We start from the raw sequence: 27,798 nt of genomic DNA, 5'->3' as shown, positions 1-27,798 counted from the left end.
TTACAGCCTCATTAGTATTTTTTATTTATTTAGAGCAATATTTATAGGCAGCAATGCATTTTAGTGACAACTAGGAGAGCAAGACAGGAATCATGAAATCTTATACACAAAATAGTATAGTTCAAATTAAATACATTACAGTTTAATTTATATAAAAATATATCCTCTAGGGAATACAAGAGGTTAAAACTATAGCAATAACTATACAGTGTTTTTCGTACTTATTTACCTTCCAAAGATAACTAGAGCTAAACACAATCTGAAAAATGCACAAACTAGTGAAGAATTACTATTGAAAGAATACAGTAACTCTAAGATAAAAATAAATATAAGAAAAACATATTATTAAAACCTAAGAAAAATAAATCTAAATAATTACATCATTAAGGTTACATAACCAATTCAGAGATTCAAAATTATCATTTTACCATGAGGTCACTGATTATTTTTGTCTAGGTTTTATATAACATTCACTCATTGAAAATATTCAACAAATAATTTTTGAACTCTCTCTATGTTCTAGGGAATGTATTTGGTCCTAAGAAAACACTGGAAAACAAAACAGACATAGACCCTGCCCTCATAATTATAGTCTAGTGGGACAGGCAGATGAGAACACAGGTGCCTATAATAGTATGAGAAGGGCTGTGTTGGGGCCTCCCATCCTACAGGAAGCAACATCTAAGCTGAGACCTGTAGGACAAGGGGCAGACAGAGTGAGAAGGAGATGGAAAGAGGATTCCAGGCAGAGGGAGAAGAAAATGCAAAGAGCCTGAGGTGCAAGAGAGCATGGTCTATTCAACAGCAGTGGTTCCCAAACAAAGAACCTCAAACACTTGTTAGTCCAGAATAATATTTTCACCCATCAATGGGGAAATGAAGACAGAGTGGTAAGTCTTTTCAAAGCTAAAGTCATTCAATTTTAGTGATTGAATTTAAGGTCATCTTATTTTCTGGCATTCAAATCGCTCCTCTTTTATGAAATGATGGTAATAGTGGATGATAAATTGTTTTTAATAGATGACCTTATTTTTTAAATTAGCAAAACAGAAACTACTCATGTATAAAATCTAAAAGTCTGGGAATCATTGTTCCAAGAATAGACTTCTAAAAGGGGTTTAACATGGTTAAAGGGGAGGGGAGAGGGAGACGTGAAAAGATAAGGCTAAGGAGGAAGGCAAGGAGTTCGATCCTGAAGGGCCATGGAAGGCCTTTGGACTTTATCCTAAGAGCAATGGGAATGATTTTAAGCAGGGGACTGAAACTCCACTTACATTTGTAAAAGATCACTCTGGGATGTTGTGCGTAGAATGTTGTTAGATGGGGCAAGACAGCAGGGAGGAAGGCCAGTTACGTGGCACTATAGAATCCCAGGAAAATGAGACAATAGCTGGAATTAGGGCCAAATGCAGGAAACTGAGTAGAAGAAGAGACAAACTTACCAGGATTCGGTGATTTGTTATATGGGGTAAAGAAAATGGGATGATCAAGGCTGATGCCCAGGCTTTTGACTCAGGAAACTGAATTGATAATTGGGCTGACTGTTGAGCTAGAGAACGTAAGAGGAGGAGCCACTTTGTGGAGGAAGTTAGTGAGTTCTTTCTGGGACATGTTGAATTCGAGGTGTCCTTGTGTTCAACCGTCCTTTAGGCCGATTGTCAACGGGTCAATAGGTCTCAAGCACGTGAGAGAAACAGCTGAACTTTGGATATAAATTTTGTAGTCACCAGTATATAGATAGTAAATGAAACAATAGACATGGATGAAATTTCCCAGAGAACATTGCATAAGAAGAGAAGATGGCAGGAGATGAGCAACACAGAGGGAAGGCAGAGACAGTGCAGTCAGGGAGGTGAGAGGAGAGCTAAGAGAGCAGCATGTCGTGAAAACCAAGGGGAGACCATTCCAAGGAGGGAGTGGGCAACAGTGTCTATACTACAGGAATCAGCAGAAAGGACTGAAGTGTGCTTACTGAAATTAGCAAGGTGGTTGTTACAGACTTCGAGAAGGGCAGTGGAGGGAGCAGAGCCAGACGCAGTGTTTGGAGCTCAGGCAGGAAGGAGCTCTACACAGTGTGGTATAGAAGAAAGGAGAGGAAGCGGCCAGCAACTGGCAGGACGTGTGGGTTTGAGAAAGTGGTTGAGTGATGGTTTTATAAACATAGGAGACTTGAGCATAGATATTGTAAGAGCCACTTTGATAGGGAGAGTTTGAAGCCTTGTTCCAAGTGGAGATAATCAACAGAAATTCGAATACAAGATATTGACTAGCTTAAAACAATCATAATGTAAAGGTCTTTAAAGATGTAAAACACAGTGTTCCCGTAAGAACACACGATCAAGTAGTAATTGTCAATGGATTTAAATACATTTAAGGATGCCCAATGATTCCAAGAAATTCTCTGAGGGAACCCCATTTTAAAAATCACATTTTAAAATATTATTTTTAAATTATGGTAATTTCAGCTCTTGTCCATAGAGATCATACTCTTTAAATAATATGTATCTTTGAATAGTCGGTGGTAGTGGAAGCTTCTCCATTGAGGCTGGCTGGCAGAGTCGCTCGAGTCCCATAAGTCTTCGAATTTTTAACCGACACAAGTGTTTTAATGAGCAAGGATTCTCTAAAATGAATGGAGAAAACAAGCAAAAAATAAGAATAATATTATTGGATTGGCCTGTGAGATACAGACTGTTTTAGAATAGTATTAATAGTGTATTCTGAAAAACAGATATGCACGTTAGTAACTAGTGACCTTAAGTGAAATTCAAATTGTAATTAAGCATTCCAGACCATTCCTCTAGAATGTAAGCTCCAGGAAGGCAGACATTCAGTCTGTCTGGGTCCAGAAGAGAGTATGGCTCGCAGTGGGTTTTCATCTAGAATATGTTAAATGAATGAATGGACTTGATTGAAGAAAGCAAATGCTCCCATCTCCTTCTATTCATTTTTCAGAAATAAGTATTATAGAGACATATTTCTTTACTTCCTCTCTCCTCTACCAATCTTTCTGATGAATAATTATCCAGGAAGCATCTGATGTAAATGATTCCATATGTTCATGATTCAATCTTAGGTTTGCTTCAGCGTCTGATACATAAACATTTTATATTTTCAAAAAAATCTACTAACGTTATTCAGTATCTGATGTTAATCTTTATTTTCACCTTTTACTTGATCTACATGACAATTACAGTACTGATATAATATCCCAACAATGTGAGCTGAAAGGTAGCACAATACACTGGCTTAGATGTGGGCCCTGGACAAAGGTGGCTTGGATTAAAATCTGGCTCTGCCACTTGATATTTGTGTGACCTTGGACTAGTTACCTAACCTCTGTGATCTCAGCATACTCACCTGTGAAATGTGAATAACACTGGGACCTACCTCATAAGGTTGTTTGAATATCAAACAAATTAATTCATGTAAAGTATTAGAATCCTGCTTGGCACATTATAACCATTCAATAATGTGAACTATCACTCAGTTCAATAATAAGAGACCACATTTCTGTTACATTTGAGATTATAAATATTCAAATTATTTTTTTTTGGTTGTTTTTGTTTTTTGCTGAGGAAGATTCGCCCTCAGCAAACATCTGTTGCCAATCTTCCTTTCTTTGCTGACGAAGATTGTCCCTGAGCTAACACCTGTGCCAATCTTCCTCTATTTTGTATGTAGGACACCGCTACAGCATGGCCGCTGATGAGTGGTGTAGGTCCTTGTCCAGGAACCAAACCAGGGCCACCGAAGTGGAGCACGGGGGACTTAACCACTAGGCCACAGGGCCAGCCCCTCAAATTATCTTTTTTAAAAATTAAAACAATGTTTTTCAAAAACTATTGAGGCAAAGTTATTGTTATCAAAATAGGCAGAATAAACCCGTCTTTTTTTTTTTTTTAATTACCATTTTATTGTCTTCCCTAACAAAGACACTGCAGTATGCATGCCTGGAGGAATCCTGACATCCAGTGGTTAAGCACGCTCACAGCAGTCCACTGACTTTCAGTCTCGTTGCAATAACGTGTGACCGAAACAACAAAAAGACCTGGTCTTATTTTTACTTGGATTGCCTTTCTAAAGTTGTAAGAATTTGTCATTCTCCTGCAATAAAAATACGTGAACAACTAATTCCCAATTAGAAACAAAATCTGTGTTGTCTATGACAGGAAGCACAGAGGTACTGGAGAAAGAGACTGTTTTGAAGTGAGATAGGCAAGGGTTCAAATTCTTGCTTTGTTATTTTCTGTGTCTGTAACTTTGGGAAATTAATTTACCTAAGCCTTGGAGTTTTTTTCCTTACAATCTCCAAAACGTTTTAATCTTTTTATTATAAAATAAAATATACATAGAGCAACTACACAAATGTATAGTTACATAAGTGATCATTAGATGAACATCTTTAATCACCTCCCAGGTCATGAATAGAACTTCCCCAGCCACCACAGAATTCCCTCCACAATCCATGCCCATCTCCATTCCTTCCTCCTCTACAAGGAGCCACTATTCTGACTTTTATAGTAATCGCTTCCTTTATAACGTCATCATCTAAGTATGCTATTCCTACACTATGGTATTGACAATATATATATATTTTTAAATTTGATATGTCCCTTAAGTCTCTTTTAATCTGCAGGTTCTTCTCTTCATTCCCTTCTCTTCCTTTCAATTAATCTTTGAAGAACCAAAACGTCCTGTAGTTTCCCACAGCCTGAATTTTGCTCATTGCCTTTTCATGGTGCAGTTCCATGTGCCACAGCCTTCTCTGTTCCTTGTAAATTGACAGCTGGATCCAGAGACTTGGTCAGACTCAGGTTTGATCTCTTTTGCAAAACTATAGCTGCTGCCGTGTTCCTTCATCAAGGGCCACATGATGTGATATTAGCAGCTGCCGATGCTCACTGTCTTCGTCTATTAGCTTATCGTGGGCTGCAAAATGGTGATATCTAATTATATCATTTCTTTTTCATTTATTATTTGGGATACTTTTATAAAGGGATAGTTTTGCTCACCTATTGTTGGTTTACTAGTGGCACAAATCATATAAGTAGGGGAGAATAAATGCTTGAATCTTTTCCTTTATTACTTTCAAGATAATGAATTGATTTTCTTATCCTATGGAGTTGACCAATTTTAAAAAATATCATATTTAAACATATTTAATTGGTTTCAATTCATCAAAAATAATTATCTTTTCAAGCTTAAATGGTCCCATCTTTGGCTAGTGGGAGCCTCTTCACGTTGGCTCCTGGATTCTTTTGACATGACTCTGGTAGTCTTTGAGTGTTTCTTTGCTATCTGGTATCACCAGATATTCCTGGCTTATCTTGCACATTTCCTTCCCCAGGCCTAAAACCACCCATTTCTCCAAGAAATTCTGGTTTCTCTCCAATTTATGACTTTTTCTAGCTTCTATTTGTATTTGGAGTAATTTTAGATATACTTTTACTGAAAATTTTTGAATATGATTCACTTTTATGATTCTAACTAAACTTTAACCTAGAGAATACAAAATGGCTTGCCTGTAATACAAACTTTTGATGGTAGGAATTTTCAGTAAAACACCTGAGAGATAGCATATCAAAAAGGATAATTCTAACTCATTCCATTCATTCACTTACTCAGTATTTATTGAGTCAACTAAGCATTATGCTAAGCCTCGAGAATACAAAAATAAACAAAACAGATCCCTGCCCACATGGAGATTACAGTCTACCTACCTTACGATAATATAGAGGTTAACTTTAAGGAACGAGTTCTAGTTGAAACGTTAGTATAGTTGCAGTATTATTCGTTATACAATTAGTTAGAAAGTATGCAAAAAATTAGTATCTTATATCAGAGGAACTATTAAGGATGACTTAAAAAGACCCAGATAGTTCTGAAAATTAAGTAGCTTTGAAAAAGTGTCAAACATGACATTAAGAAACTTCCCCTTTATACATCATCATAAAATATTTTGTAGGCAAAACTTTTGTTTTTACCTAGTATTTGACGGATTTCTGGCCATTCTCTCTGTCCTTCTAGTGCAGCCTTCAGTTTAGCACACAGAGGGATATAATCCATGTAGTCTATTAATACACGGATAACGCCGCCTACCAAGTGTTTCATCCAGGGAACTGTAATAAACTCACAGAACTGAGAGAATTGATAAAATTTAATTTAGTTGTACTTCTAATACACTCAATTTTATTATGAAAAATTATAATCTTCATCTTTTTACAGGGAATAAAACATCCCTCCTTGTAATGAACTAAAGGAACTATCAATTGTTTGCTTGTTTTTGTGAAACTGAGGCCTGAAGCTATGCGCATGGCTCTGATATGATTGTAGTCAACATAACATGGAAGAATCATGCTTCTTTCCATGAGTCTTCTTTCCATGCTTCTAGCCCTAATATTCCACCAAATAAGCGTAAGTCATTAATTGCATATGTTTTCACATTCTTCTACATTCAATTTCCAAGTCAAGGAAAACAAACACAATCTTTTTTGTCTAGTTTTAAGGTTATATCCCCATATCACTGCAAACACCAATTCAAGAACAAGAAAAATATTAAAGTTGGAGTTGACTTTTCTTTTCTTGTAACATCCCTAATGAGTGACAGTTAGGATAATGACCTAATATGAAGAAGAAAAGGATGTAACTCACCGGGTTATCTTTTATTACACAAGATGTCCATCCCGGCAGCACCTCTTCCTCTATCTCTGACCACACAAACGAATTTCCAAAGATGTCCCCGTGCATGCACTCAAAGCACATCTCCACTTGATAGCCATTATTCAGCAACAGCCTCAGCATTACCTCATCATTTAGGGCATACTGAATGGCACTGGGGAAACGAGTGTCATTCACATGCATGAAGTAACAATTGACATTAGCTCCATGGGAGAGAAGCAGCCGGACAATTTCATGACTATTGGCCCTTACTGCCACAAGTAGACAGTTGAGGGGATCTAGGTTTGGGTCTGCACCTGCGGCCAGAAGGACTTCTGTGCAATGAATATCATTATTAGAAACAGCAAAATATAGTGCAGTCTTCCGCTCATCATCATAGCTCTCAGAAATGTGGTCAGCAAGCAGGGTATTGACATCAAAACCATTTTCAATGAGCAGTTCTAGGCACTGTACATTTTGTCCATCTGCTGCTGAGTGAATTGGTGTCATCCCACTTTTCTGGATTGCATTTTTGGATGTTACTGGGATAAGATATTTCAGTGCACTAAAAAGAAAGTCAAATATCCACATGGCATGAAGAAAATCAAGAAATTAAGTAAACCAGCTTCCTCACTAGACAAGTGAATGCCATTTGTTTAGTTTCCCTTATTTTCTCTAGATAACCTTATACAGAAACACTTGACCTTTGTCCATTGACTTACTACCATTTAGTGTAGTTTAGTTCACTTTTTGATTTAGCTTTCCATTCTACATATTCCTGGGGAACATACCGGATCTTATAGATTTGGTCCTAGAATTGTGGTCCCTCAGGAGCCCTCCCCATCTTCCAGTTCTTCTCTGAACAACATAATATTTATAAGCAACCAATGTTATTTAATGAAAAATACAGAAGAAAAGCAAGCATATCTGATACCATAGAAGAAAGCTTCATAATCTTGACCATAGAATCATGGAGTCACAGGGAGTTAGAGCTGGAAATGACCTTGAACATCACTTAGTCCAACCTCTTCATTTAACAGAAGAGGACAATGTGAAGTCTGGAGAGGTGAAATTATTTGTCCAATGTCACACAGTTAGATGTGGAGTAAGGACTAGAATTTAAGCCTTTTGAATTCTCATTCATTACTCCTCTTTCACTGTTTCCTGAACAATCTATCCTTTATTTTTTAAATTTTATTTATTTATTTATTTTTATTGTGGTAACATTGGCTTATCAATCTATCCTTTAATATTGGCCATGTACATCCTATCTGCTTCCATATAACTTGCAACTGAATCATTAGCCACAAGAAGAGTCTTTATTATTCCATCAACCTTACATCAGTCCATTGAGATAATTAACCACAGCTTATGTTTCTAAGAACCTGTGATAAATAGTTGTGAATTTCACACTTGACTGACTAGCTAGACATGTATGAGAGCCACAAGCAAGGATAACTTGATCTCTTGTGCCTAATTCAGAGCTACCATGTGTGAATTTATGAACACTGGGAATAAATCCAGGTAAACTTTAACAACATGTCACTTAGCGTTAATTATGTGTCATTGGCCACTTAACCAACATGGCCACTGAAAGCGATAAAGCCAAACTATTTCAAAGTTTTTGAACTTGGAAAATATATTTAATCGCCTAAAACCATCCTCTCATGGTGGGTAGTTTAATATAAGGATTATAGACTTCTGTTGATGTGTTGATTGTGGCACATTTTGTGATTTAAAAATCTATCTAATGTTTTTTGGGGAATAAAGAAACCTAAACTTATAATAAAGCTTTTATATTGAGGATTAAATTTGATATTACACTGTAATATCTGTAGGTGTTGGTAAATAATTAGAATAATATTGATAGTATTATCATAAATTTTAATTCTTTGCCAAGGGCAAAATTTTTAGAAACCCTAAAATGTTGTATAGAGAGACTTGAGCTTGTACTCTATATGCAATTTTGTATTTGTCAACTTAAAATTATCCTCCTATGATTTATTACTCACAGGTAATGTCCCTCGTAGGCAGCTCGGTGTATAGGAAGGTGCCCTGCTCGGTTAGGGACATTTCCACTTCCTCCGTATTCCAGCAGGAGGGAAATGCAGTCAGGATTGCCCCCTCCTGCTGCCTCAAACAGCACTGAAGCCCCATCATCGGCCAAAGCAAACACGTCGCCGCCTGGCAGTATAAAACACGCGGCATAGTGACAACTGGATGGATTGTCAAGATGGCTCCCTTAAAAACAACCTGTTGTTTTCCTTTCTGGTTAGGACTTAAAATTCAAAGTACAGAATTATGAATATGTATGTTCTCAATATTTTCAATAAACAATTATGCAGCATGTTTCATTTTATTAGAAAATCTTTGTGTCACAAGAATACCTGAGAACTCAACAAGTCAACTTCCGTGATAGACTATTGTTCCCAGAAAAAGGGATATTTAGACTTTTAAATTTAAAGGCAACAGTTGGCATTCTAGTATTTCCATTCAACAAATATTTATCAACTGCCTTCTGTGTGCAGACACTGTGTGTAATTGCCTAGAAAATCCTAAAATGAATAAGTCTGACTATCTCAAGGAGTTCAAAGGAGAAATAAAACAAAATATTATCAAAGAAACCAAACTGTGTAACATTAAGTGACATCAGGACTAGGAGGCATGATGTCATGATGTAAGGGAAAGCGTTCTGGGTTTGAATTATGGCTCTGCCTCTGAGACTTTGGGGCAAGCTCCTCACTTCTATGAACCTCCATCTCCTCATCTGTCAACTAGGGCAACACTGCTTATGTCATAGGGCTTATTTGATAACCAAATGAGGTTGCATTTTGGGGGGGATGCTCAAAAATGTTTCTTTTCCCCATAGAGGATCCTTAGAGACCACGTGGTCCTAGCTTTTATTTATAGATGAGGAAACTGAGGGCCAGATGTTTAAGTAACTAGGCTACGATCAGACCATGAGTAGGTGGCAGAAACCAGCTTAAGCATTTGGTCTCTTGATTCCTGGTTCTGTAGTTATATAAAGCACTTGGAGGTTTCAAAGGAGGGCAACATCACAATCTGTTGGGGAGAATTAGGAAAGACTTCAGGCAGGCCAGCCCAGTGATGTAGTGGTTAAGGGCATGCTCTCTGCTTTAGTGGCCCAGGGTTTGCAGGTTTGGATCCCAGGCGTGGACCTACACACTACTCGTCAAGCCATGCTGTGGTGGTGTCCCATATACAAAACATAGAGGAAGATTGGCATGGATGTTAGCTCAGTGACAATCTTCCTCAAGCAAAAAGAGGAAGATTGGCAACAGATGTTAGCTCAGGGCCAATCTTCCCCACAAAAAAAACACAAAAAAACCGAAAGACTTTAGAAAGGAGATGTCTCAAGAGATTGACTTTGAATTGTGTTGGAAGGTATTCCAGATGAGGGCAAGGACTGGACCCAAACCCAGACAGAGGGAATATGGGGTGTGTTGGGAAATACTGCTAGTCTAATTTAGCTGGAGTACAGGATACACATTGGGAGTAGTGAAGGATAAACCTGGAAAAACAATTCAAGATGATGCAGAGGGACCCATGCATGATTCAGTGGGAAATGCGGAGCCACTGAAGATGTTTTGGATCGTCTACACTCCTGTAGCTATCCTTGAGAGAAAGGAGCTGCACTGCAGTATGTAGTATGAAGTCTCTGACAGGGAGATTGGAAACTGGAAGAATGGTTAGGAAACGATTGCCCTGGTCCAGGGAAGATGTGAGGATGCAAACCAGAGGTCCTGCAAGGTGAGAACTGGTAAGAGAGACACTATAGCACTCAGTAACCGACTGTATTTGGAAAAGAAGGTGATGGAGAAATTAGAGATAAATCTAAGCTTTCAGTCTTGGCTGGGAGAAATTATCATATCAAAAGTGTGAAAGAAGAATTCAGTTTAGGAGAGCATGAGTGTGAGACCCTGGTGAGCCATCTCTGTGAAAATTGGGCTGTCTCCAGAGAGCACAGTCAGGGCTGGGCAGGCAGATTTGTAGGTCACCGTGTATAGGGTTTAACTGAGCTGTGGAATGGGGGGCGGTCAAGGGGGCTGGGTACAAAAGCCTGAGGCCCAGTTAGATTCAAGAGAGGAAAAGGAGGTGATGAGGAATGGAAAAAAGGAAATACAAGAAGCAGGAGAAAAGTCAGGAGCAGGCAGTTCCTTTTTTTTTTTCTGAGGAAGATTGTCCCTGAGCTAACGTCTGCACCAATCTTCCTCTATTTTGTATGTGAGTCACGAACACAGCATGGCCTCTGATGAATGGTATAGGGTTGGAACTTTGGGACTGAATCAGGCCACCAAGGTGGAGCATGCCAAACTTCACCACTAGGCCACGGGGCCAGCTGGCAACTCCTTTTTTACATACCTTTGTGGATCAGGTGTTCCAACACATCGCAGTGACCATACTCGGCGGCAACACCTAACGGTGTGACTCCAAACCCGTCTCTCAGGTGGACATTGCCTCCGTGTTTTAGTAGCAGAGCTATGATATCTTTGCGGCCTTGTTTGGCTGCTTCATGCATGGCCGACCATCGCTTGACACAGGGCTGGTCAAGGCTGGTGTTGTGTTTAAGCAAAGCAGACACCATGTCATAGGAGCCCTTTTTCACAGCTTGAAGATGATTTTAAAAAGAACAGTCAACAGTTGGCATATTAACATGAATACGTTAGAGGGTATTAAACTAATAACCAAACAATATCAAAATAAATATTAGCTCTTCCCTTTTCTTCTACAAGAGGATATTGTATTTGTGATACCCCTTCTATTTCTCACACCCAAATTTCTATGGTGAAGTGTAAGCACGTAAGATGACACTGCCTTTTCTTTAAGACCCTGACCTGAGGAGGGCTAAGAGTTTCGTGGCAAACAGTGCGCATCACTAGGATAGGGTGTTGTGCATACTCTTTCTAAATTTTAATTTCTTCTTTCACTTCAACAAAATGAAAACAACATCCACTGTTGGGTTGCATGAATTAAATAACGTATGTAAAATGGTTAGTATTTACTAAGAACTCAATAAATGATAACTATTATTATTAATATCATTTCATCACTTCTAGGATCCTGGAGCCACATGTGTAAATGGTGTTTATTAAGTTTTTCCTTCCCTCTCCAGAAAGACGTTTTTTCTTTCCCAAAGATAGCAGTATTAAATGAACTTCTCTTTCCCATCATGCTCTTAATGGGAGCTTAGCAATAGGAATGTTTAGAATCTAAACAGGTCAGTTGTTCTAAACAGGTGAAGTATCCGACAACTAATGTACTACCGTTTAAGGGGTTCACCAAATCAGATGTCCCTCGCCCCCTCTGCTGGTTTCTAACAGCTGAAATAACACTGTTAAAAGTTTTTTCCCCTCCCCTTTGGATTAGTAAGAGATCGTCCCAGTTTGGATATAAATACTTCTGGAAGACGTAATGCATTTTTATCTTACCAATATGTAAAATCTTACTAAGGAACAGAGCAGAATGCGGCTACTCCCTGCAAATGCAGATAGCTGCAACTACATTCACTCATTTCTTCATTCATTCATTCCTTCATTCATTCGATCAACATATGCCGGCTAAATGAAAGGCACTGGGTTAGGCCCTGTGGGAAACTGGGAAAAGCCAGGCATGGTTCTCACTCATGCTATCTACAGTCTAGAGAAGAAGTCTAGACTGTCTTCTATTTGGAGTCTGGGCCTTTGCTGGGAAGGGCAGGAGGAGACTGTGGGGCCACAAAGAACATCCCAGCAACAAGGAGGCAGGATGCAGAAAGGATGGAAGGCCAAGGCGAGAGAGAAGGCTCCAAAAGGCATACGGGGAAGACAAAGACAGACGTTGCCTCCTTCCTCTGGGGGCAGACAAGCCATCACTGCAGTGAGATTTCAGTTTTTCTCCTACTCACTGTCTAGTCTGTTGACAAATGCCTTTCACCGAATCATCCACCTGCCACTGGCAGCTCTAATTACAGCGAATTACCTCATCCTAGCTGGTGTTATTGCAGAGCAAACATCCATAAGTTAAACGAGCTAAGAGCGATGTGTCCTCATTTATCTTCTTGCTCCTATTGCATTTTTTTCTACTGAGAAAAAAATGTATTAAAATAATGAACCTCTTCCCTCATGATCTGTTTTCCTTTTGTCTGACTCAGAGAGAATGTTGATCAGAGATATTAGTCTTTCTTTGTGAAAATAGCAGCATATTTAGGACATATTCAGCTTAAAATTATTTTCAAGATAAAATTTTGCTCGCAATTTGATTCCTTGGATCCAAGAATATATTTTATTTTCTATAGAAATAATAATCCAAATCATGGAGAACCCTTCCCAAGCTAACACATTCTTAACCAATAAATGGCTGAAATAACGAAAACTAAAAAGGCACAGTATTTGTGTAACATACTAATAAAATGCAAATTAAATAATTTGTGAAGTAAAAAAATACATATCTATATAGATATCTTCAACAATAATGCTTAAAGAAAACCAACCTTCAGCTGAAGAGTTAGAGAATTAGAGGATTTTGCATAGATTATAGGCACTTTTAAACACTTTATAGTTTGTTGGCACTTTTCCTTTTTATTTTAAATTTCTGTCATTTTCTTTCTGGATGTATGTGTTTTCCTCACGTAATTTACTTATTGTCAGCAGTGAATTATTTCCTGATTCGTAAGACATCCAAATAGAGAGAAGAGAGATTTTTCTGAAGTATCTTGACAAGGATTGGAAGGTTGAAAGAGGAGATGGAGTGAAGAGCGTATGTACTGATTTGTGAGAAGGAAAACATCTGAAATAAAATTAACTGAGCTGTAAACGGTGCAAGGTTGTGGGGAAACGGAGGGCAGTGGAACTGCAATGTTGCGCCAGACGGTTCCCTTGGCTTCCTCTGAACCCCGGGCCCCTGCGGCCAGGATAATCTTGTGGCTATCCAACTGGAGAAAGGTGACACCAACCTCAGAGGGATGGGAGGAGAGGGAGTCCTAGTGCAAAAAAAACCCTTAATAAGTGTCAGATCATCACAAATCAGATATCTACCACTCAGCACGTAAGGGTGTAACATGACAGTAACACATCAAAGTGCCATAAATAAGGACCAGGTGGTTGATGGGGAAGAAGGGCACTGGAGGGACAAAAAGTGGTGCTATTTTTTGACCATCTAAGGATATTCCATAAAAAAGACAAAGATGATGACATCAGGTTAAGAAAAATAAAAATGCCATTGCAAAGAAAAATAAAAAGAACAGCAATGTTCTCTCCTCTCCTTTACAAGTTTATGAACTGTGAGTAGTAAATTTCAAAGCAGCCCACAGATTCAAAAAGAAAACTGAGAAAATGCCATGGATGATCCATTTTCCTAAGAGCCTAAAAAGACTTGACATGGTTTCCACAAAAGAGGTCCTCAAGAAGGTAACCCAAGAAAAGTCTCTATTCTCCAGAAATGTGAATGATGGGGCCATAAGGGAACACCTCAGAATATTTCCCTCATGAGACTTTTGTCTTTTTGATATTACCATTTGGTTTTTAAAATATATTATTTCCAAATTTAATCCTATTTCAACTCTGATAGCTCAATGATCAGGTTCCTTTCCCACACTTCAGATATTGCTAGAGTAGAGAAACCAACAAATGACATTAAAAATGCATATAAATGCTTAACGCTCTGTGGTGGACACTAAGTATTAAAGAAAAATTTAAATAAAGTGAAAAGGGAACAATTGAGTGGTAATCATGACTTAGTTGTCCCTTAAGAAAGAAGTGGAATGAGAATAGCAAGTAGAGAATAATTCTATGTTTGCAAAGTGAGATAGTATACAAACTCTGGAAAATTGTGTCTTTTTTTGCAGAAATCAAAGACTGTCTATAGAAACAACAACAAATACATGGATGTCATTGCAAATACTCCATGGTATATGCCTTTATGAAAATAGTATAAATCACATTAATTGTGGAGAAGCAAGCCACAGGTGAATATTCTATCTAGCATCTGTAGAACCTGCTCAGGAAAAGAGTTGTGGTTTATTTATGAAAAACACCACATCATTGTGACAAAAAGCCTAGTTACCATGTATGCAGAGACAGACCCTGTTCCTCAGTGCTCGTGTTTCCCCTTTCCTGTTAATAACAGAAACCCCCAAGTTTTAGCTGGTCACGGTCTATCCAGGCAGAGATTGAATATCCCAGCCTCCCTTGCACCTAAGTGTGGCTGCGTGACAAAATCTGAACTAACGGGAGGGATATGGGCGGAAGTGCTGTGTGCAATATCCAGGTCATCTTCTTAAAGGTGAAGATGTTTTCCCAAGGCTGCAACTTTCCTCCTTCCTGCTGGCTGGGGAATGGTGACATCTGCAAGTCCTGTGTAATGGTGGCAAAGCCACCCTGCCAACCCTGGGCCGCTCAACCTCTGAAATGTTGTGTGAGAGAGAAGTGAACTTCTTTCTTTTTCGTCCTGGTTGTTATTTGCTTTGGGAATTCTTTTGTTACAGAAGCTTTGCCTGTACCCTAACTATAATAATTGGATTGTTTGTCTGATCAAATCTGAATTTGGGAAGGCTGAAAGCGTTGACATGGGGCACTACTCATTTAACAAGTTATCCAGGGGCAGAAGGCCTGCCTAGGAGATCTTCCCTCTCCTGTCTGCTGATGGTCCCCTCCCTGGCCCCCCAGAATGCAACTCAAGGCCATCTACCTTGCCGAAAGCTTCACAGAGTCACTGCTTCTTTATTTCCCTAATTTACTTTGAATATACACGTTTATTATAGCATTTATAACACCAATTTTCTATTTAAAACATATCTAGCTCTCCTGCTAGACTCTTTGAGAGGAGGAAGATTATTCCATCCATCTTTATGTCCATACTCCCCAACACAGCATCTTGCTTAATGTGAATTCAATAAACATTACTTGCATTGATGCTGTTGAATTAATGTTGTTGAATGTAAATATTTGACTAACGTTCATGACTTGTCTAAGTTTTCTATTAACAATATTCAGGTTGTTTTTAAAATTCTAGTGATTTCTCTATGAACAGGAGCTGTGGTAGTGTTAACCAGCTACGGCCACAGCTCATGATGCTTCATCTTCCTCTGTGATTGCTAGTAAATAATCTTAGGGCTCCTGCCCCTTCTCCTCCTGCCATACACATACAATTTCATAATAGCTCTCCTCTCCTGAGCACCTGTCATGTGGCAGGGGCTTTATACACTTATATTTCCTCTAATTTTATAACAATTCTGCATGGTTGGTGTTGCATTTCCATGTTACACATGAGGAAACTGAGGCCCATGATTACAAACTCACAGCTAGGACATAAATCCATATAACAATAATGTATGGTATATCTGAAAGTTGCTAAGAGAGTAGATCTTAAAAGTTTTCATCTCAAGAAAAAAAAATTGTAACCATGTGAGGTGGCGTATGCTAACTAAAATTACTATGGTAATCATTTTGCAATCTATACATATATCAAAGCCTGTCGTACACCTTAAACTGATACACTATTCTATGTCAATTTTATCTCAAAAAAACTGGAGAAGAAATCCTCAGATCTCAGGTGCCGAGTCCAATTCTTACTCCACCACCCTACATCCCTAAGAGAAAGGAAATGTTATCTCTGGTCATTTGTAGTTAATCTCATCTCTCTCCACTTCCACAAACAGATCTGCCACTTCTTATTGGTCAACAAACAGCAGGATACACAAGACTGACAGGAAGCTGATAGACGAATGACACCTTCAGGTTTACCATCATTCCTTTGTTGTGTTACAGTCGTGAACCCCCTTATAGACAGACGCCCAGTGCTGCATCTGAGTGCTCGGAATCCGCCAGCTCCCCTTCCTTCCAATTTGGCTTCCTTGTTTTGACATGGACATGATGTCTCCCTTTTGAATCCTCTTTCTGCCTCTTTCTGCTGGCTACATACCACACACACAAAATTCCTTACAGTTGGACCCTACCTAGAGAATATTCCTTTAGCACTGGTACTTCTGGCCTCATAAACCAACCAGTTTGGATCCCTCCTGGTTAATTGGTGCTGAAGGATGTAGCCATCTTTCACATTCAATCTCTTCGTGAGACAGAAAAATAAAATCATAGGGCAGGAGAGATGGGGGTTAGAGGGGAGCTCAGGGAATAGAAGGAGATGAGGTCACATAGTTTTAGTCAATATATAATGGTTTCCAATAAATACTTATTAAATTTTTATTATTTATCTCAAACTATAAAAATTCTAGGAAAAAAATGTCATTTACCAATCAGAAGGGGCGTCTCTCCTTTGTCGTTTTTGGTGTTTGGCCACACTCCTTTTTCTAGTAAAGTTCTTACATTTTCCACCAGACCAGCTTTGACTGCCAGAGTCAAGGGTGTTTCTCCATCAGAGGTCTTGAACTCCCAGAGTGTCTTATAGGATGCTGAGATGTGAAAGCATTGTGTAAAGTTAAAAATCTTTACTTAAAGTATACCACATACATCAGAATAATGCAATATTATCTACTTTAGATTGAACAAAGTCAACTGACGAAAAAGGAAAGACAAAAGGGGGTATGATTAAAGTTTATCAAATGATGGCGAGTAGAATTGGCCAAACATAGACTTGCTAATAAGGTTGACAGCTAGAAAACTAACATCTATGTTTCAAAGTGCTCTTTTTTTTAAAAAAAAAAGGGGTTGTAAATTCTCCATTTCTTGATAAATTATGAAACTCCCCAATCCTTTGTTATTTAAATTGCATCTGAAATTGGTTTTTGTCAAATGAAGTCTGTGAATGTGGGAATGAGAATGCATTTGAATGAATGTATCCTGTCAGAATGTGTTAGAAAACAAATACCATGTTTACCATCAAATTCCATATCTGTTGGTCTAACTATGTATCTGTCTAGCTATTTATTTTTTTAGCTGCCTGGCTGGCTGGATTGCTAATCATTAAGTATCTATCATTATTTCCTAGAACACAGAACTAGGGAGAAACATTGAAGGTTGAAAGACAAGGCACTCTCAAAGTGTTGTGTAAGATGCTGAGATGTGAAAAGTACTATGTTAGAACATCAAAATTATTATTAATATTTAACTCTGGGTCGATTCGTCATGATATTTATTAATGTTTACATTATGAAAAACTTAATGTAATAGAAGGACAAATATTTTAAGTGCTACTTGTACTATATAATAATCTTTTGGAAATTGTTAACTCAAGAGATAGTTCAAGATGAGAAATTTAAAACTGACTTCCCAAAGCAAAAAGCATCATATTCAAATCAATGAATTAATGATATAGACAAACTTTTATCACTTTTAGTTTATAACTACACTTTCCCACCAACTTGTGTCACATTCTTAGAAGGATGCAAAGGGTGAACCCTGAACCTCACAAAACGTACTAATTTTTGTACTGAGTTTAAAACATGAATATTGCGTTTCTAAATTCCAAATAATCTTTAATATTGCTTTTTCTTTTTGCTTGTTGTGTTCATTAGAACCTCACTACTTCTACATTCTTGCTTCAGTTTGGTCAAAGGGGTTCTATGTTCTCTCACCATCCAGAACAACTTCAAGTATTTGTTGAATAGGTTGAACAACAGCTTCATGCAATGGAAACCATCCTTTTTCGTCAGCTTCATCCAATGCATATTTACATTTCACATACTCCTGGAGCTGAAGAATGTGACCTAAATTAAACACATGGGCTGATAAACCCCTGTCTTGGCAAGGTGGAATCTTCAATGCATCCCACTGTAGGCAATATAGTCATTTACCTTGTTTTATGGCCTCCACAATTTTTCTGTTTTGATCACTTAGTGGTACAAATCTGCCAGAGGAAAAAAAAATAAACAATATTTATTCTAGTGGTATACTTCAAGGAACCAAAAATTTTAATTTATATTGAGTTTTTGTACATAATTTTAATAATCAAGATCTACAGGAAATACACACAGCTGATTTTATCCACTTTAAAAATGTAAATGTCTAAGAGTCAGATACAGAGTATATTTATGATACACTGGACCTAGAGACACTGGTGAAGATGACAAAATACAAGACTATAACACTGTCTCTAAAGGTTAGTTCTAAGCAATGAAAGAGGAGTAAACAACTGGAGTCAGTCAGAAGAGCTGGGTTCAGGTTTTGTGATACAGTGATTCTGCATAGGCCAATTAGCCTCTGAGTGGTGGTTTCTTCATCTGTAAAACGACAGAATTAAATAGGAAGATCTCAAAGCCTCTCCAACTTTAAAAACTCTATGTCTAATAAATGTTTGCTGCTTTAAACTTAAGAATTGCTAATTAAGAATTGCTTACTTGGGAGCTTATGATACACACTGCCTGTTAGAGTCTTAAGTCAACAGATCCAAAAGTGAAAGCAGGCTGAGCATTTACTGAACGAACTCCCAGCCACTCGTCCAGCAGGTCATGATTTCAGCCCCTATGGCAGTTCTCTGGCGTGTGTGTTTATTCAAACGAAACAAGGTATTTCACAACAGTTAAACTCTATTAAGCAGAAACATCTGCCGGCATTCTAGGGTTGTGAATGACTTCCTGGGAACAATTAAGTTCAAAATCTGCTGGAGATAAGGGAAAAATTAAAGAGACTCAAAATTTAGATGTAATAGATCCATTTTTTAAAAGCTCAAAAGCATAATTTTATAGCACTGAATCTATTCAAAACACTACTAAATTTCAGAACACAAGATTCTAAATGCTATAATGGAATGTAAAGATAAACTACAGTTTAATTTTGTCAGAAGTATAATGTGTGATGTTCAAGACAGAAATCTACTTTTGCAGTTTTAGACTCTATAATGCCTGCTAACATAAAACATCAATTTTATGTATAATTTGTTACCTTCTGTCTTTTGGATAACAGAATATTAAATAGGCTGGGGTTTATATATTACTTTGTCATATATAATAAAAACTCACAACCCTTTTCCCATTCATTGAACTTATGGGTCAAGTGGGTTAGCGTTATTCTTCTTATTTTAAAGATGCACAAATGGATTACTAATAAATTTGCCTGAGTCAGTAGCAGAAAGGGCTCTAGAGTATATAGAATAGACCTCTGTATACATCTATATATTAGTTGTATAAACTGTAGTTGCAAATTTGTTCAAATTACTTATTGTCCTTTTTGAGTTCATATTAATTCAGAAAATGGGCAATCCTGTAGAACTGAATTCAACTAGGAATTCCCCATCTAGGTTATTTTCATCTTCCACATGGGATCGGGATTTGTGGAAGATCAGATTGCTAAATCTATGCACAGTGGCCCTTGTAAAGCTATTTCATTCCCTGCCAGAAAAGAAGGGTAAGAATTTGCCTGGAGGAGGCGTCAGGAAACAGCGTTCATTTATTTACAACAAAATGAATGTCATAAAGAGATTTTGTCGAGGGTGGTCAATTTGAATGTTACCTTTCAGGATAAAATACAGTCTTGCTGGCTTCTATGGATTCTTGAATACTGAGCTGAATATCATAACTTGCAAGATGGTCTTCATCAGGGTCATCATTAGTATCCATGACTGAATATAATTTTGAAAGAGGCAATTTCTTATTATCAGCAAAAAGTATAGAACAGCATATAGAGTTAACATGAAAGATGCAAAATGCAAAACTAAATTGCATTCAGCTTTCCCATTTAACAAATACAAATGCAGTTAACATTCTAATCCATGTTATATATGAAGCCCAGTCTAACTTCCGAAACCTTTAATTACCTGCCCTTTGAGTGTCTGCATTTTTCTAATTTCTGACTTTATTTTTAGTACTGACTGCCGTTGGACTTACAAGAGTTCACTTTTCCCATGTTTCTGACTTTGATTAATTTTGGTCCATCAATTTTCTCAAGACACTGCTCTACATAGCACATTAGAAGTAAGACAGTGGCAGAAACAGGGAACAGAGAGTGTTTCATTACTCTTTCTTTATTCTATATCTGTTGTGTTTGCTTATTTGCTGATTTCTTCCTTACCTCATAGCAGCAATGGTTTGAGTTGGCTGCCTTGAACTGCAGTTATTTCTGTGTTTGTGTTCAACTTCTTCGAACACTCTATGCTTTTTGAGGTGAAGGGCTCTACCTCACTCATCTTTCCTCCCCTATGACTTTAGAGGGTGCTTGGCACAGGGAAGCTTCTCAATGAACATTTGTTGAATTAAAGTAGAGAGAACGGAATGTCACAAATGTAGTGGCCTAGCTTGCCCTCAGGAAATCTGATAGAGCAAACAGAGAAGACACAAAGGAGACTAAATAGAAGGAGCTAAGAACGTCAAGCACCGTTCTTCCTGATAAACTACCATCTAGTCTCATATACGAAGTGAACAGATTTCCAAATTCCAGAACTTTAAAATAAGACGGGAGAGGGTTAATCTGACACTTAGAGAACTTCCTCACTGATTCACTTGGCTGCGTGTGATAGACCACATGGCTCCCTGGTGCTCTGGGTTCCACCTCTATGGACTTGTACTACCTGCATTCCCGGCATGGAGTGAGACTTTCTGACACCTTGGCAGAAGAGCATCCTTAATGTAGTTAGGGATGCTGGAACTGCTACTGTCAGGACAGGCATGGTAAAGACCAGCTTTATTAAGTAAGACTTAATTGTGGGAACTGCCGGCAGGTAAATTAACCTGGCAAACCATAAGCAGAGTGAAAATGAACTCCTGCTTTTGAAGAAAAGAGTCAAAAACAGCAAGGTTTCTGGGCTGATTTATAAAATTTATTGATGGCTATTTCAGTTCTCCCTAATCCACTCATTTGTTTCAACCAAATCAGAGCCTCCATGAGTGGTTGTGAGCATGTGCACTACACAAGTGCTCCTGGCTGAGGAAATCCAGCCAAATCTCCCCTAATTGAGCTGTGAACCCTGGCAGAGTGCTATGCATGCCCCCAAGGAAGCAGCATCTTTTCTTCATTTGCACAAAAGTGCTTATGGCCTGTCACATTCCTGAACTGAGGTGATAATTCTTTAACAATAGGAAAAATTCTTTAACAATAGGAAATTAAACAAAAAGGGCCTAATTATTTAGTGTTTTGGGTAATAAATGAGAAGAGATAGACGTGACACCATTTATTGTCCAGTCTCCCAATCTTTTCCCCAAGGGAAGGGCCTCAGGATTTGGTTTTCTCCTTCAGAAAGGATAGGAATACTGTGGCTATGATGTTCATGATGGTTCTTGACTTGACCTTTACATGGCTACTATTTGGTCTGCATTTTTTGTTTTCTGATTTGTCGTACAGGGAAAGCTGTAAGGTCTGACTGGTCTCAGAGCATCATTTGAACAGTTGAGATAAAGACCACCTTAACTCCATCCCCAGACCAGAGACCAGCCCTCCAATAGATTCCCCATCCCTTTCCCCTGCATAGCTCTATCTACTACAAGCTGTTGCTTTTGACTAGCCCATCTCGTCTGAAGATAATTCATGAAAATGTAGATTATTTCTCATTGGCTTATTTCTTCCAAATATCAAAGTAGAGGAGTAAGCGTTTCTCATTACTATTAAATCTATTGCTATATCTTATTTAGAGAGAAAATTTAGTAAGTGTAAAAATCAAAATAATTCCACAGCTAAGTTGACTGACCAATCTGAAATTATTTTTGATTAGTGGTACTTTTTAAGCCAAAATGTATTATCTATAGAAACTTTACATTGTAATGTGTCTTTTCAAGGGGGAAAAATCAGAAACAGTATTCTGTGGGCGATTTCCAACACACAGCTGACACTTGCTTTACCTCTTCTCATTGTTCAAGGTTAGATAAGCTCAAATTTTAAGGATTGTTCTATACACGCTGACAGCCAAGGTCCCTGACCTGTGCACAGACTGCGTGAACTCAATGGCATCATTATGATTTTATTGTTCATTGTTCTGCATTGGCCTTACTGTCACCTTGAAACAGAAAGGAGATAATAGTGATAATGTTTGGAGACTGCTCATGAGATAGTAACAGCACTCCGCTAAACATGTCCCCTCACACCATGATGATATCGCAGTCTACTCAAAAGGCCAACATACACCCTAGGAAACCTACTCACCAAATAGATTCAAATGGTATTTTATTTTTTATTTATTGTTTATGGGTTCATTGTCTCTCTCCTCCCCCAAGAATGTAGCCTAATGAGAGCAGAGAATTAGTCTGCAACCCTAGTGCCCAGGGACGCACCATCAAAGGGTTCATGGTTTCTATATGTGTGTTGAACGAATTAATGAATGAGTCAATAAATGAACACTAGCATACTCAAGGCTCTGTTTTATTCTCAGAACTGACTATTTTCCTCAGGTATGGAGTCTTTCTTCCAACTCAACAAATTTAATTGCCCACTCTCTGCTTGGCTTCATTTTTCTCACTTTTGTGCTTTTACAGCGTATTCCTCTTCATTCACAAGGCCCTTCTAGCTGCTCCCATGGCCCACACTGCCCCGAGTCTGGCTCAGGATGTTCTTCCTATGGAAGCCCGTGCTGAAATTCTCCAGTCTCTCTCTGGCCTTCGTCTTCGGTGAATACCTCCTCTTATATAATACTTTCTCAACATCTGGATTTACACTCATTTTGTATTTGCTTTGTAAGTTCTTCACATATTTGTGTTTTATAAACTCACTTGGACTATTTTCTGAAGGGAAAAAATCTTACTTTCCTTTTCCTTTTCATCTTTTCTCTCTACTTTCACTTCTAGTCAACCATAGGAAATGGCTGTTCGCCGTGGTCACTGGAAAAAAGTTGTCGACTAGTGGACAAGCAGTGAGTCCTTCAGACAGCAGTTAGATGGTAAAGTTAAACCTGTGGCACTGCCTGGAGCCTTTCTCACTAATGTCGCTGTGGCGATGGGGGATTGCATGGCTCTGGGATTAGTAACGGGATACAGAGACTTCCACCTATTTAAATCACAGGTTTAACTCTAACCCTGCTGGAAATTTGGGCTTCAGTACGTGAGATACCACAGACTCCTTAGAGAACTGAGTTGATCTATGGAAAGTTGTGCTGTTTTTTGTTATTTTTTATAATGTCCTTTTAACTATCAGCCAGAAGGAAGTTGTCTAAGACTCTTAACTGTTTAGTATCCCTAATGACAGCAGGGTAGAAATGGTGGAGAAACTCTTACAATGTGGAACAACCCTCAACTAACATAAGCTGTCTCTAACCTTTTGCTGAAAGCTTGGGATGAAGTGAAGATCTGTGTGCAGGTGCACTGAGGGGTCAGACAGACAATCAAAGGAGCATCATTGGAATGGACCTAGACATCAAGACGCAATGAGAAGGGCAAGAGGGGAGCCACTTATCTCTCAAATTCAAATTGACAAGGACTCAATCCCAACTGAAGGTTGGCAGCAGTCTATTGCTGGTTTTATTTAAAATTATTTAAACAAAGTACCAACCAGGAATGTAGGGAAAGGTCAGATAATATTTTGACATTCTTTAAGACCTATTCACAGGGGCCCAACTTCTCAGTCTAGCAAAATTAATTGATCCTTTCTAAATAATAGTTTGCCAATCTTGTTCTGGAGAAGCTCACTAGTGAGATTTATTTATTCTCCCTAAGTAGCTGATTTACAAAATAGTTGGGGCAATAATATTAGCCTTTTCATTTAAAGCATTGATTAACCTTGCTTAGGGTCACGAACACATTGGATGAAAGCAATGGATTCTCTCTTCAGAAGGATACATGCCCACTCAAAATTTGCATAAAATTTTAGGATTCTTCAAAAATTCATGAATCCTCTGAGACCACTTCACATACTCCAGGTAAAGAACCACTAAATTAAGGATTTCTAAATGCTAAATGGATTATTTAGATATCAACAATTATTAGTTTACTTTACAGATGGGCTGAGTAAAATCTTAGATTAAGATAGTGGAAAAAGGGAAAGTTTGGTGACCATGTAAGTTTTAGAATATCTTCGGTAATAATAAAAATGGTAACAATAATAATGGCCATAAATTATCAAGTGCTTGCTTTGTTTCAAACACCCTGCAAAGCATTTTGCATACACTGCTTTGCTTTAAATCCTCACTCGAATTATAGATTTATTGTACCTAAGTGGAATCTTAGGCTTAGAGGGGTTAAAAGACCCACACAGCGTCACAGAACTAATAAGGAGCATCTGGACAGAGCGCAGAGTACCTTCATTTTTAAGGTCTTTCTGAAGCTGCAGGAAAACAATCCACAGTCTGTTGCCCTTAAAAGTAAACACTGTGATCTTGCTCTTAACAGCCAGCTCTTCATGACAATAACTTCCAAAAATAAAAAATAGCTTTCAGGGACACCTAAATCTTTATCTTTGGCTCCCTGCAAGAAGGCTGTATATTACTTAGGGTGCTCTGAGGTATTCTAAGCTTGCCTTCATTTCGTGCTTTTTGTCTTGGAGTCTAAACATTACTCTCTAAAAAATAGGATCAACATGCCAGTTGGCGCCTGACTGAAGTGGTCAGGAGGTTGGGACGATTTTGCAAGGTATCATGCAGGAGTGAACATGAGTACATGACACTTCTCTCCCTCGGATTCTCTAAACTACCATGATCCATGCTAATACCATACTGTTGATAAGTTTGCGAGGCTCCTCAGAGCTTTCCTTGAAACCTGGGAGCTCCCACAGCATGGGACCAAGGCCCTCCTTTTCCCTGAACAAGGGTGAACATAACTTTGTTCTCTATGAATTGTTTGGTTGGCTTACTTCCAATTATATCCAAGTCTGTTCACCCCACTCACCCTCACGCTCTGTCTTGGGCATAACAAAATTGAAACTATCTCCATGTGTCCTAAACAGGGCTGGCCTTAAGAGTTCGCAGAGTGGACAGTTGCTTCCATGGTGCAAGGAGGGGCTTTGTGTCCATAAATATCACACTGCCGTCAGCAGCTGTCACATCAGTGTAATTCTGTTACATCAGTGAGAGATTCTATCCTTTAGGGCACATTGTTCCACCTTCCAGTGTCCCTTTTAAAATGCCATTAGCACCATACCAACCCCAAGTGTAGAACCAGGATCTCGTGGAATAGTTACTAGGGGTGGCATGGGACAGGGAAGATGGCAAGGGATCTAGAACTGAGTCTAGTGGGAGGTGATAAGAGAGGATAAGAAAAGGGAAAAACAGTAAAATTTGGTTTTCTTCATAGTTTATATAAGGCCAGCCCACATCCAAACCCCGAGGTTCTGAAGGAGGTGCAGGTTCTGCTGTGTGGAACGGGGGACCCTGACAGCCCAAGGAAGTTTTCTCTTACCTGAAAACCGCTACAGTTTTTGAGTGAAGAGTTCATCTACTGGAAGTCCCAGAGCGAATCATCAGGGTTTGTTCTATCAGAGGAATAGCAATCGTTAACAGGCATTTTCATTTTTTTGTTGTTGTTTTAAGAAAATATAGTTATTAGATACAAAATAATGACCATTCTCATTTTTCTGCTCTTTGTAATGTGTAATGTTAAAGATACATTGAAACCAATATAAATAAAGCTTATTTATATTGTTTTAACTTTGATTTTTATTTGGTGCCTGCACACTTTTATTTTTTCAGAATCTTGTAGCACAAAGTGGCAAATCAGATAAATGGCTTCATTAGGCTGATCTCAGCAACAGAGCAAGCAATCCCCAAGAGACTTCAAAGACAGATAAAACTCTGTCAGATTTGGGTTCCACTCCACAGACACAGTAGCTTTTACTTATAAGTAATAAATTACAGCAATTCCCTTTTTATGGTATTTGCTTTTTCTATTGGACAGAAACCCTATGGATGATGGGAGAACTATATCAACTCAAATAGCATCTTTCTTAACAACACAACTTGTTCTGCTGATAAATTTAAAACACATACACACACAAAATCCTAGTCCAGAAAATGAATACTACTTTTATGTTGCCCCATAGAGATGCAACGTGATATTTTAGAAAAGACATAAGAAGACAAAATGGACCTATTGGTCTCTAGACACCAAGTATGATATCTGTATGTGATAAGAATTCACTAAGTATTTGCTGAATGAATGAATAATTGAATGATCAATATACACTACTCTTAAAATTAGCAAAAGAGTAGATTAAACTTGTGTTTTCTCTCTAGGTCATACATATGTTTTTGCCAAGTTCACTTCCAATTTTGGGACTGCATTAACTGAGGTTTAATTTCTATGTAAACACACTAATGATAAAACCTGTCACACTAATTTTGCTTATCTCTAGTTTCATATCACAAAATTAGACATTGTTATTCTCTACTATTGACGTCCAAGTCAAATTCAATTAGGACAGAGACATAGGAAGATTCATGTTAGCTTTTGAAAATGACACTCACACAGTGTAGGAAGGATCTTTAGATTCACAAGTATGTGAATTTCTAGGGGAATATAAACTTATAGAATAGAAAATAATAGAGCAAGCACGGCCCGTGAAAAGCAGCTTATTAATAGATGTGCCCTTATCACAGCTAGTATGATAATACGAACTTCAAAAAGCCCTACCCTTTGTCTGTAATTCTCCATCTAGGAATCTAACTCATAGAAATAATCAGAGATGTGGAAAAAGATTGGTATGTGAAAATGTTCACCTCAGCCATATTTAAACTGCCAAAACATTAGCAATAATATAAAAGACACAACAAAAGGGAATTTGTATAAGACATTGTATAACTGAGCCATGGAAAACTACACAATTATTAAAATGCATATCCTTGAAGATTATTTAATGTCATGGATAACATGTCATATGTCAGAATGATGTTCATTTAGTCAGATGTGACCAGCCACTTTGAAGGGACTAAGGCTGACTTTATGGAGTCAAAGCTTACAAAGCTTTCCAAAACTGGCCTGGCACCTGGTTCACTGGCTGAGCCTGATAGGTGGTGAGATAGGTCACTTCCTTCCACAAGGCCAGGGACCTTGGTGACACTGGGAATACCAGAAACTGCCCAAATTTATACCAAAGAAGATGAAATCTGGTGGAGAGTGTTCCTTGCCATGAAGAGGAGCAGAAATCTGAAAGACTGATCCATTTACCTGAGTCATCCATGCAAAGGCTGCATTACCTAAGTTATTGTACCTGTCTGCACGAGACCAAAGTCTATTTTTCACAAATTAGTGAGTGGCAGCTCCTGATAATGTGAGGCCAGTTACAGACAATACAATAGCTACATTTGGTTTACACAACTGAGTTGTAGGGTGAGTAAAAATGT

General features: G+C 38.2%; 1 protein-coding gene across 8 annotated transcripts in view; it reads right to left on the bottom strand.

Annotated features, from left to right (window-relative positions):
• The window catches only part of ASB15 (ankyrin repeat and SOCS box containing 15), a 54,611-nt gene continuing 26,813 nt past the window's right edge, over positions 1-27,798 (bottom strand). For 3 of the 8 annotated variants that reach the window (XM_023639584.2, XM_070264994.1, XM_023639583.2), the window contains 10 exons: positions 25,859-25,931; positions 20,061-20,169; positions 18,407-18,459; positions 18,188-18,319; positions 16,907-17,065; positions 11,044-11,289; positions 8,673-8,844; positions 6,655-7,225; positions 5,988-6,141; positions 1-2,623 (listed from right to left, as the gene is read on the bottom strand). In XM_023639584.2, the coding sequence (XP_023495352.1) occupies positions 2,451-2,623; positions 5,988-6,141; positions 6,655-7,225; positions 8,673-8,844; positions 11,044-11,289; positions 16,907-17,065; positions 18,188-18,319; positions 18,407-18,459; positions 20,061-20,167 (1,767 nt within the window). In that variant the 5' untranslated portion in view covers positions 20,168-20,169; positions 25,859-25,931 and the 3' untranslated portion in view covers positions 1-2,450. Of the gene's footprint in view, positions 2,624-3,890; positions 4,933-5,987; positions 6,142-6,654; positions 7,226-8,672; positions 8,845-11,043; positions 13,640-16,906; positions 17,066-18,187; positions 18,320-18,406; positions 18,460-20,060; positions 20,170-25,858; positions 25,932-27,798 lie in introns of those variants that run through there. The other 5 variants (XM_070264995.1, XM_070264997.1, XM_023639585.2 and 2 more) reach the window with 3 other exon arrangements.

This window comes from Equus caballus, chromosome 4, assembly GCF_041296265.1.
Source record: "Equus caballus isolate H_3958 breed thoroughbred chromosome 4, TB-T2T, whole genome shotgun sequence".
NCBI classification, from domain to species: domain Eukaryota; kingdom Metazoa; phylum Chordata; class Mammalia; order Perissodactyla; family Equidae; genus Equus; species Equus caballus.
The sequence above is the reverse complement of the archived record's forward strand: the minus strand, read 5'-3'. Positions and strand labels throughout refer to the sequence as shown.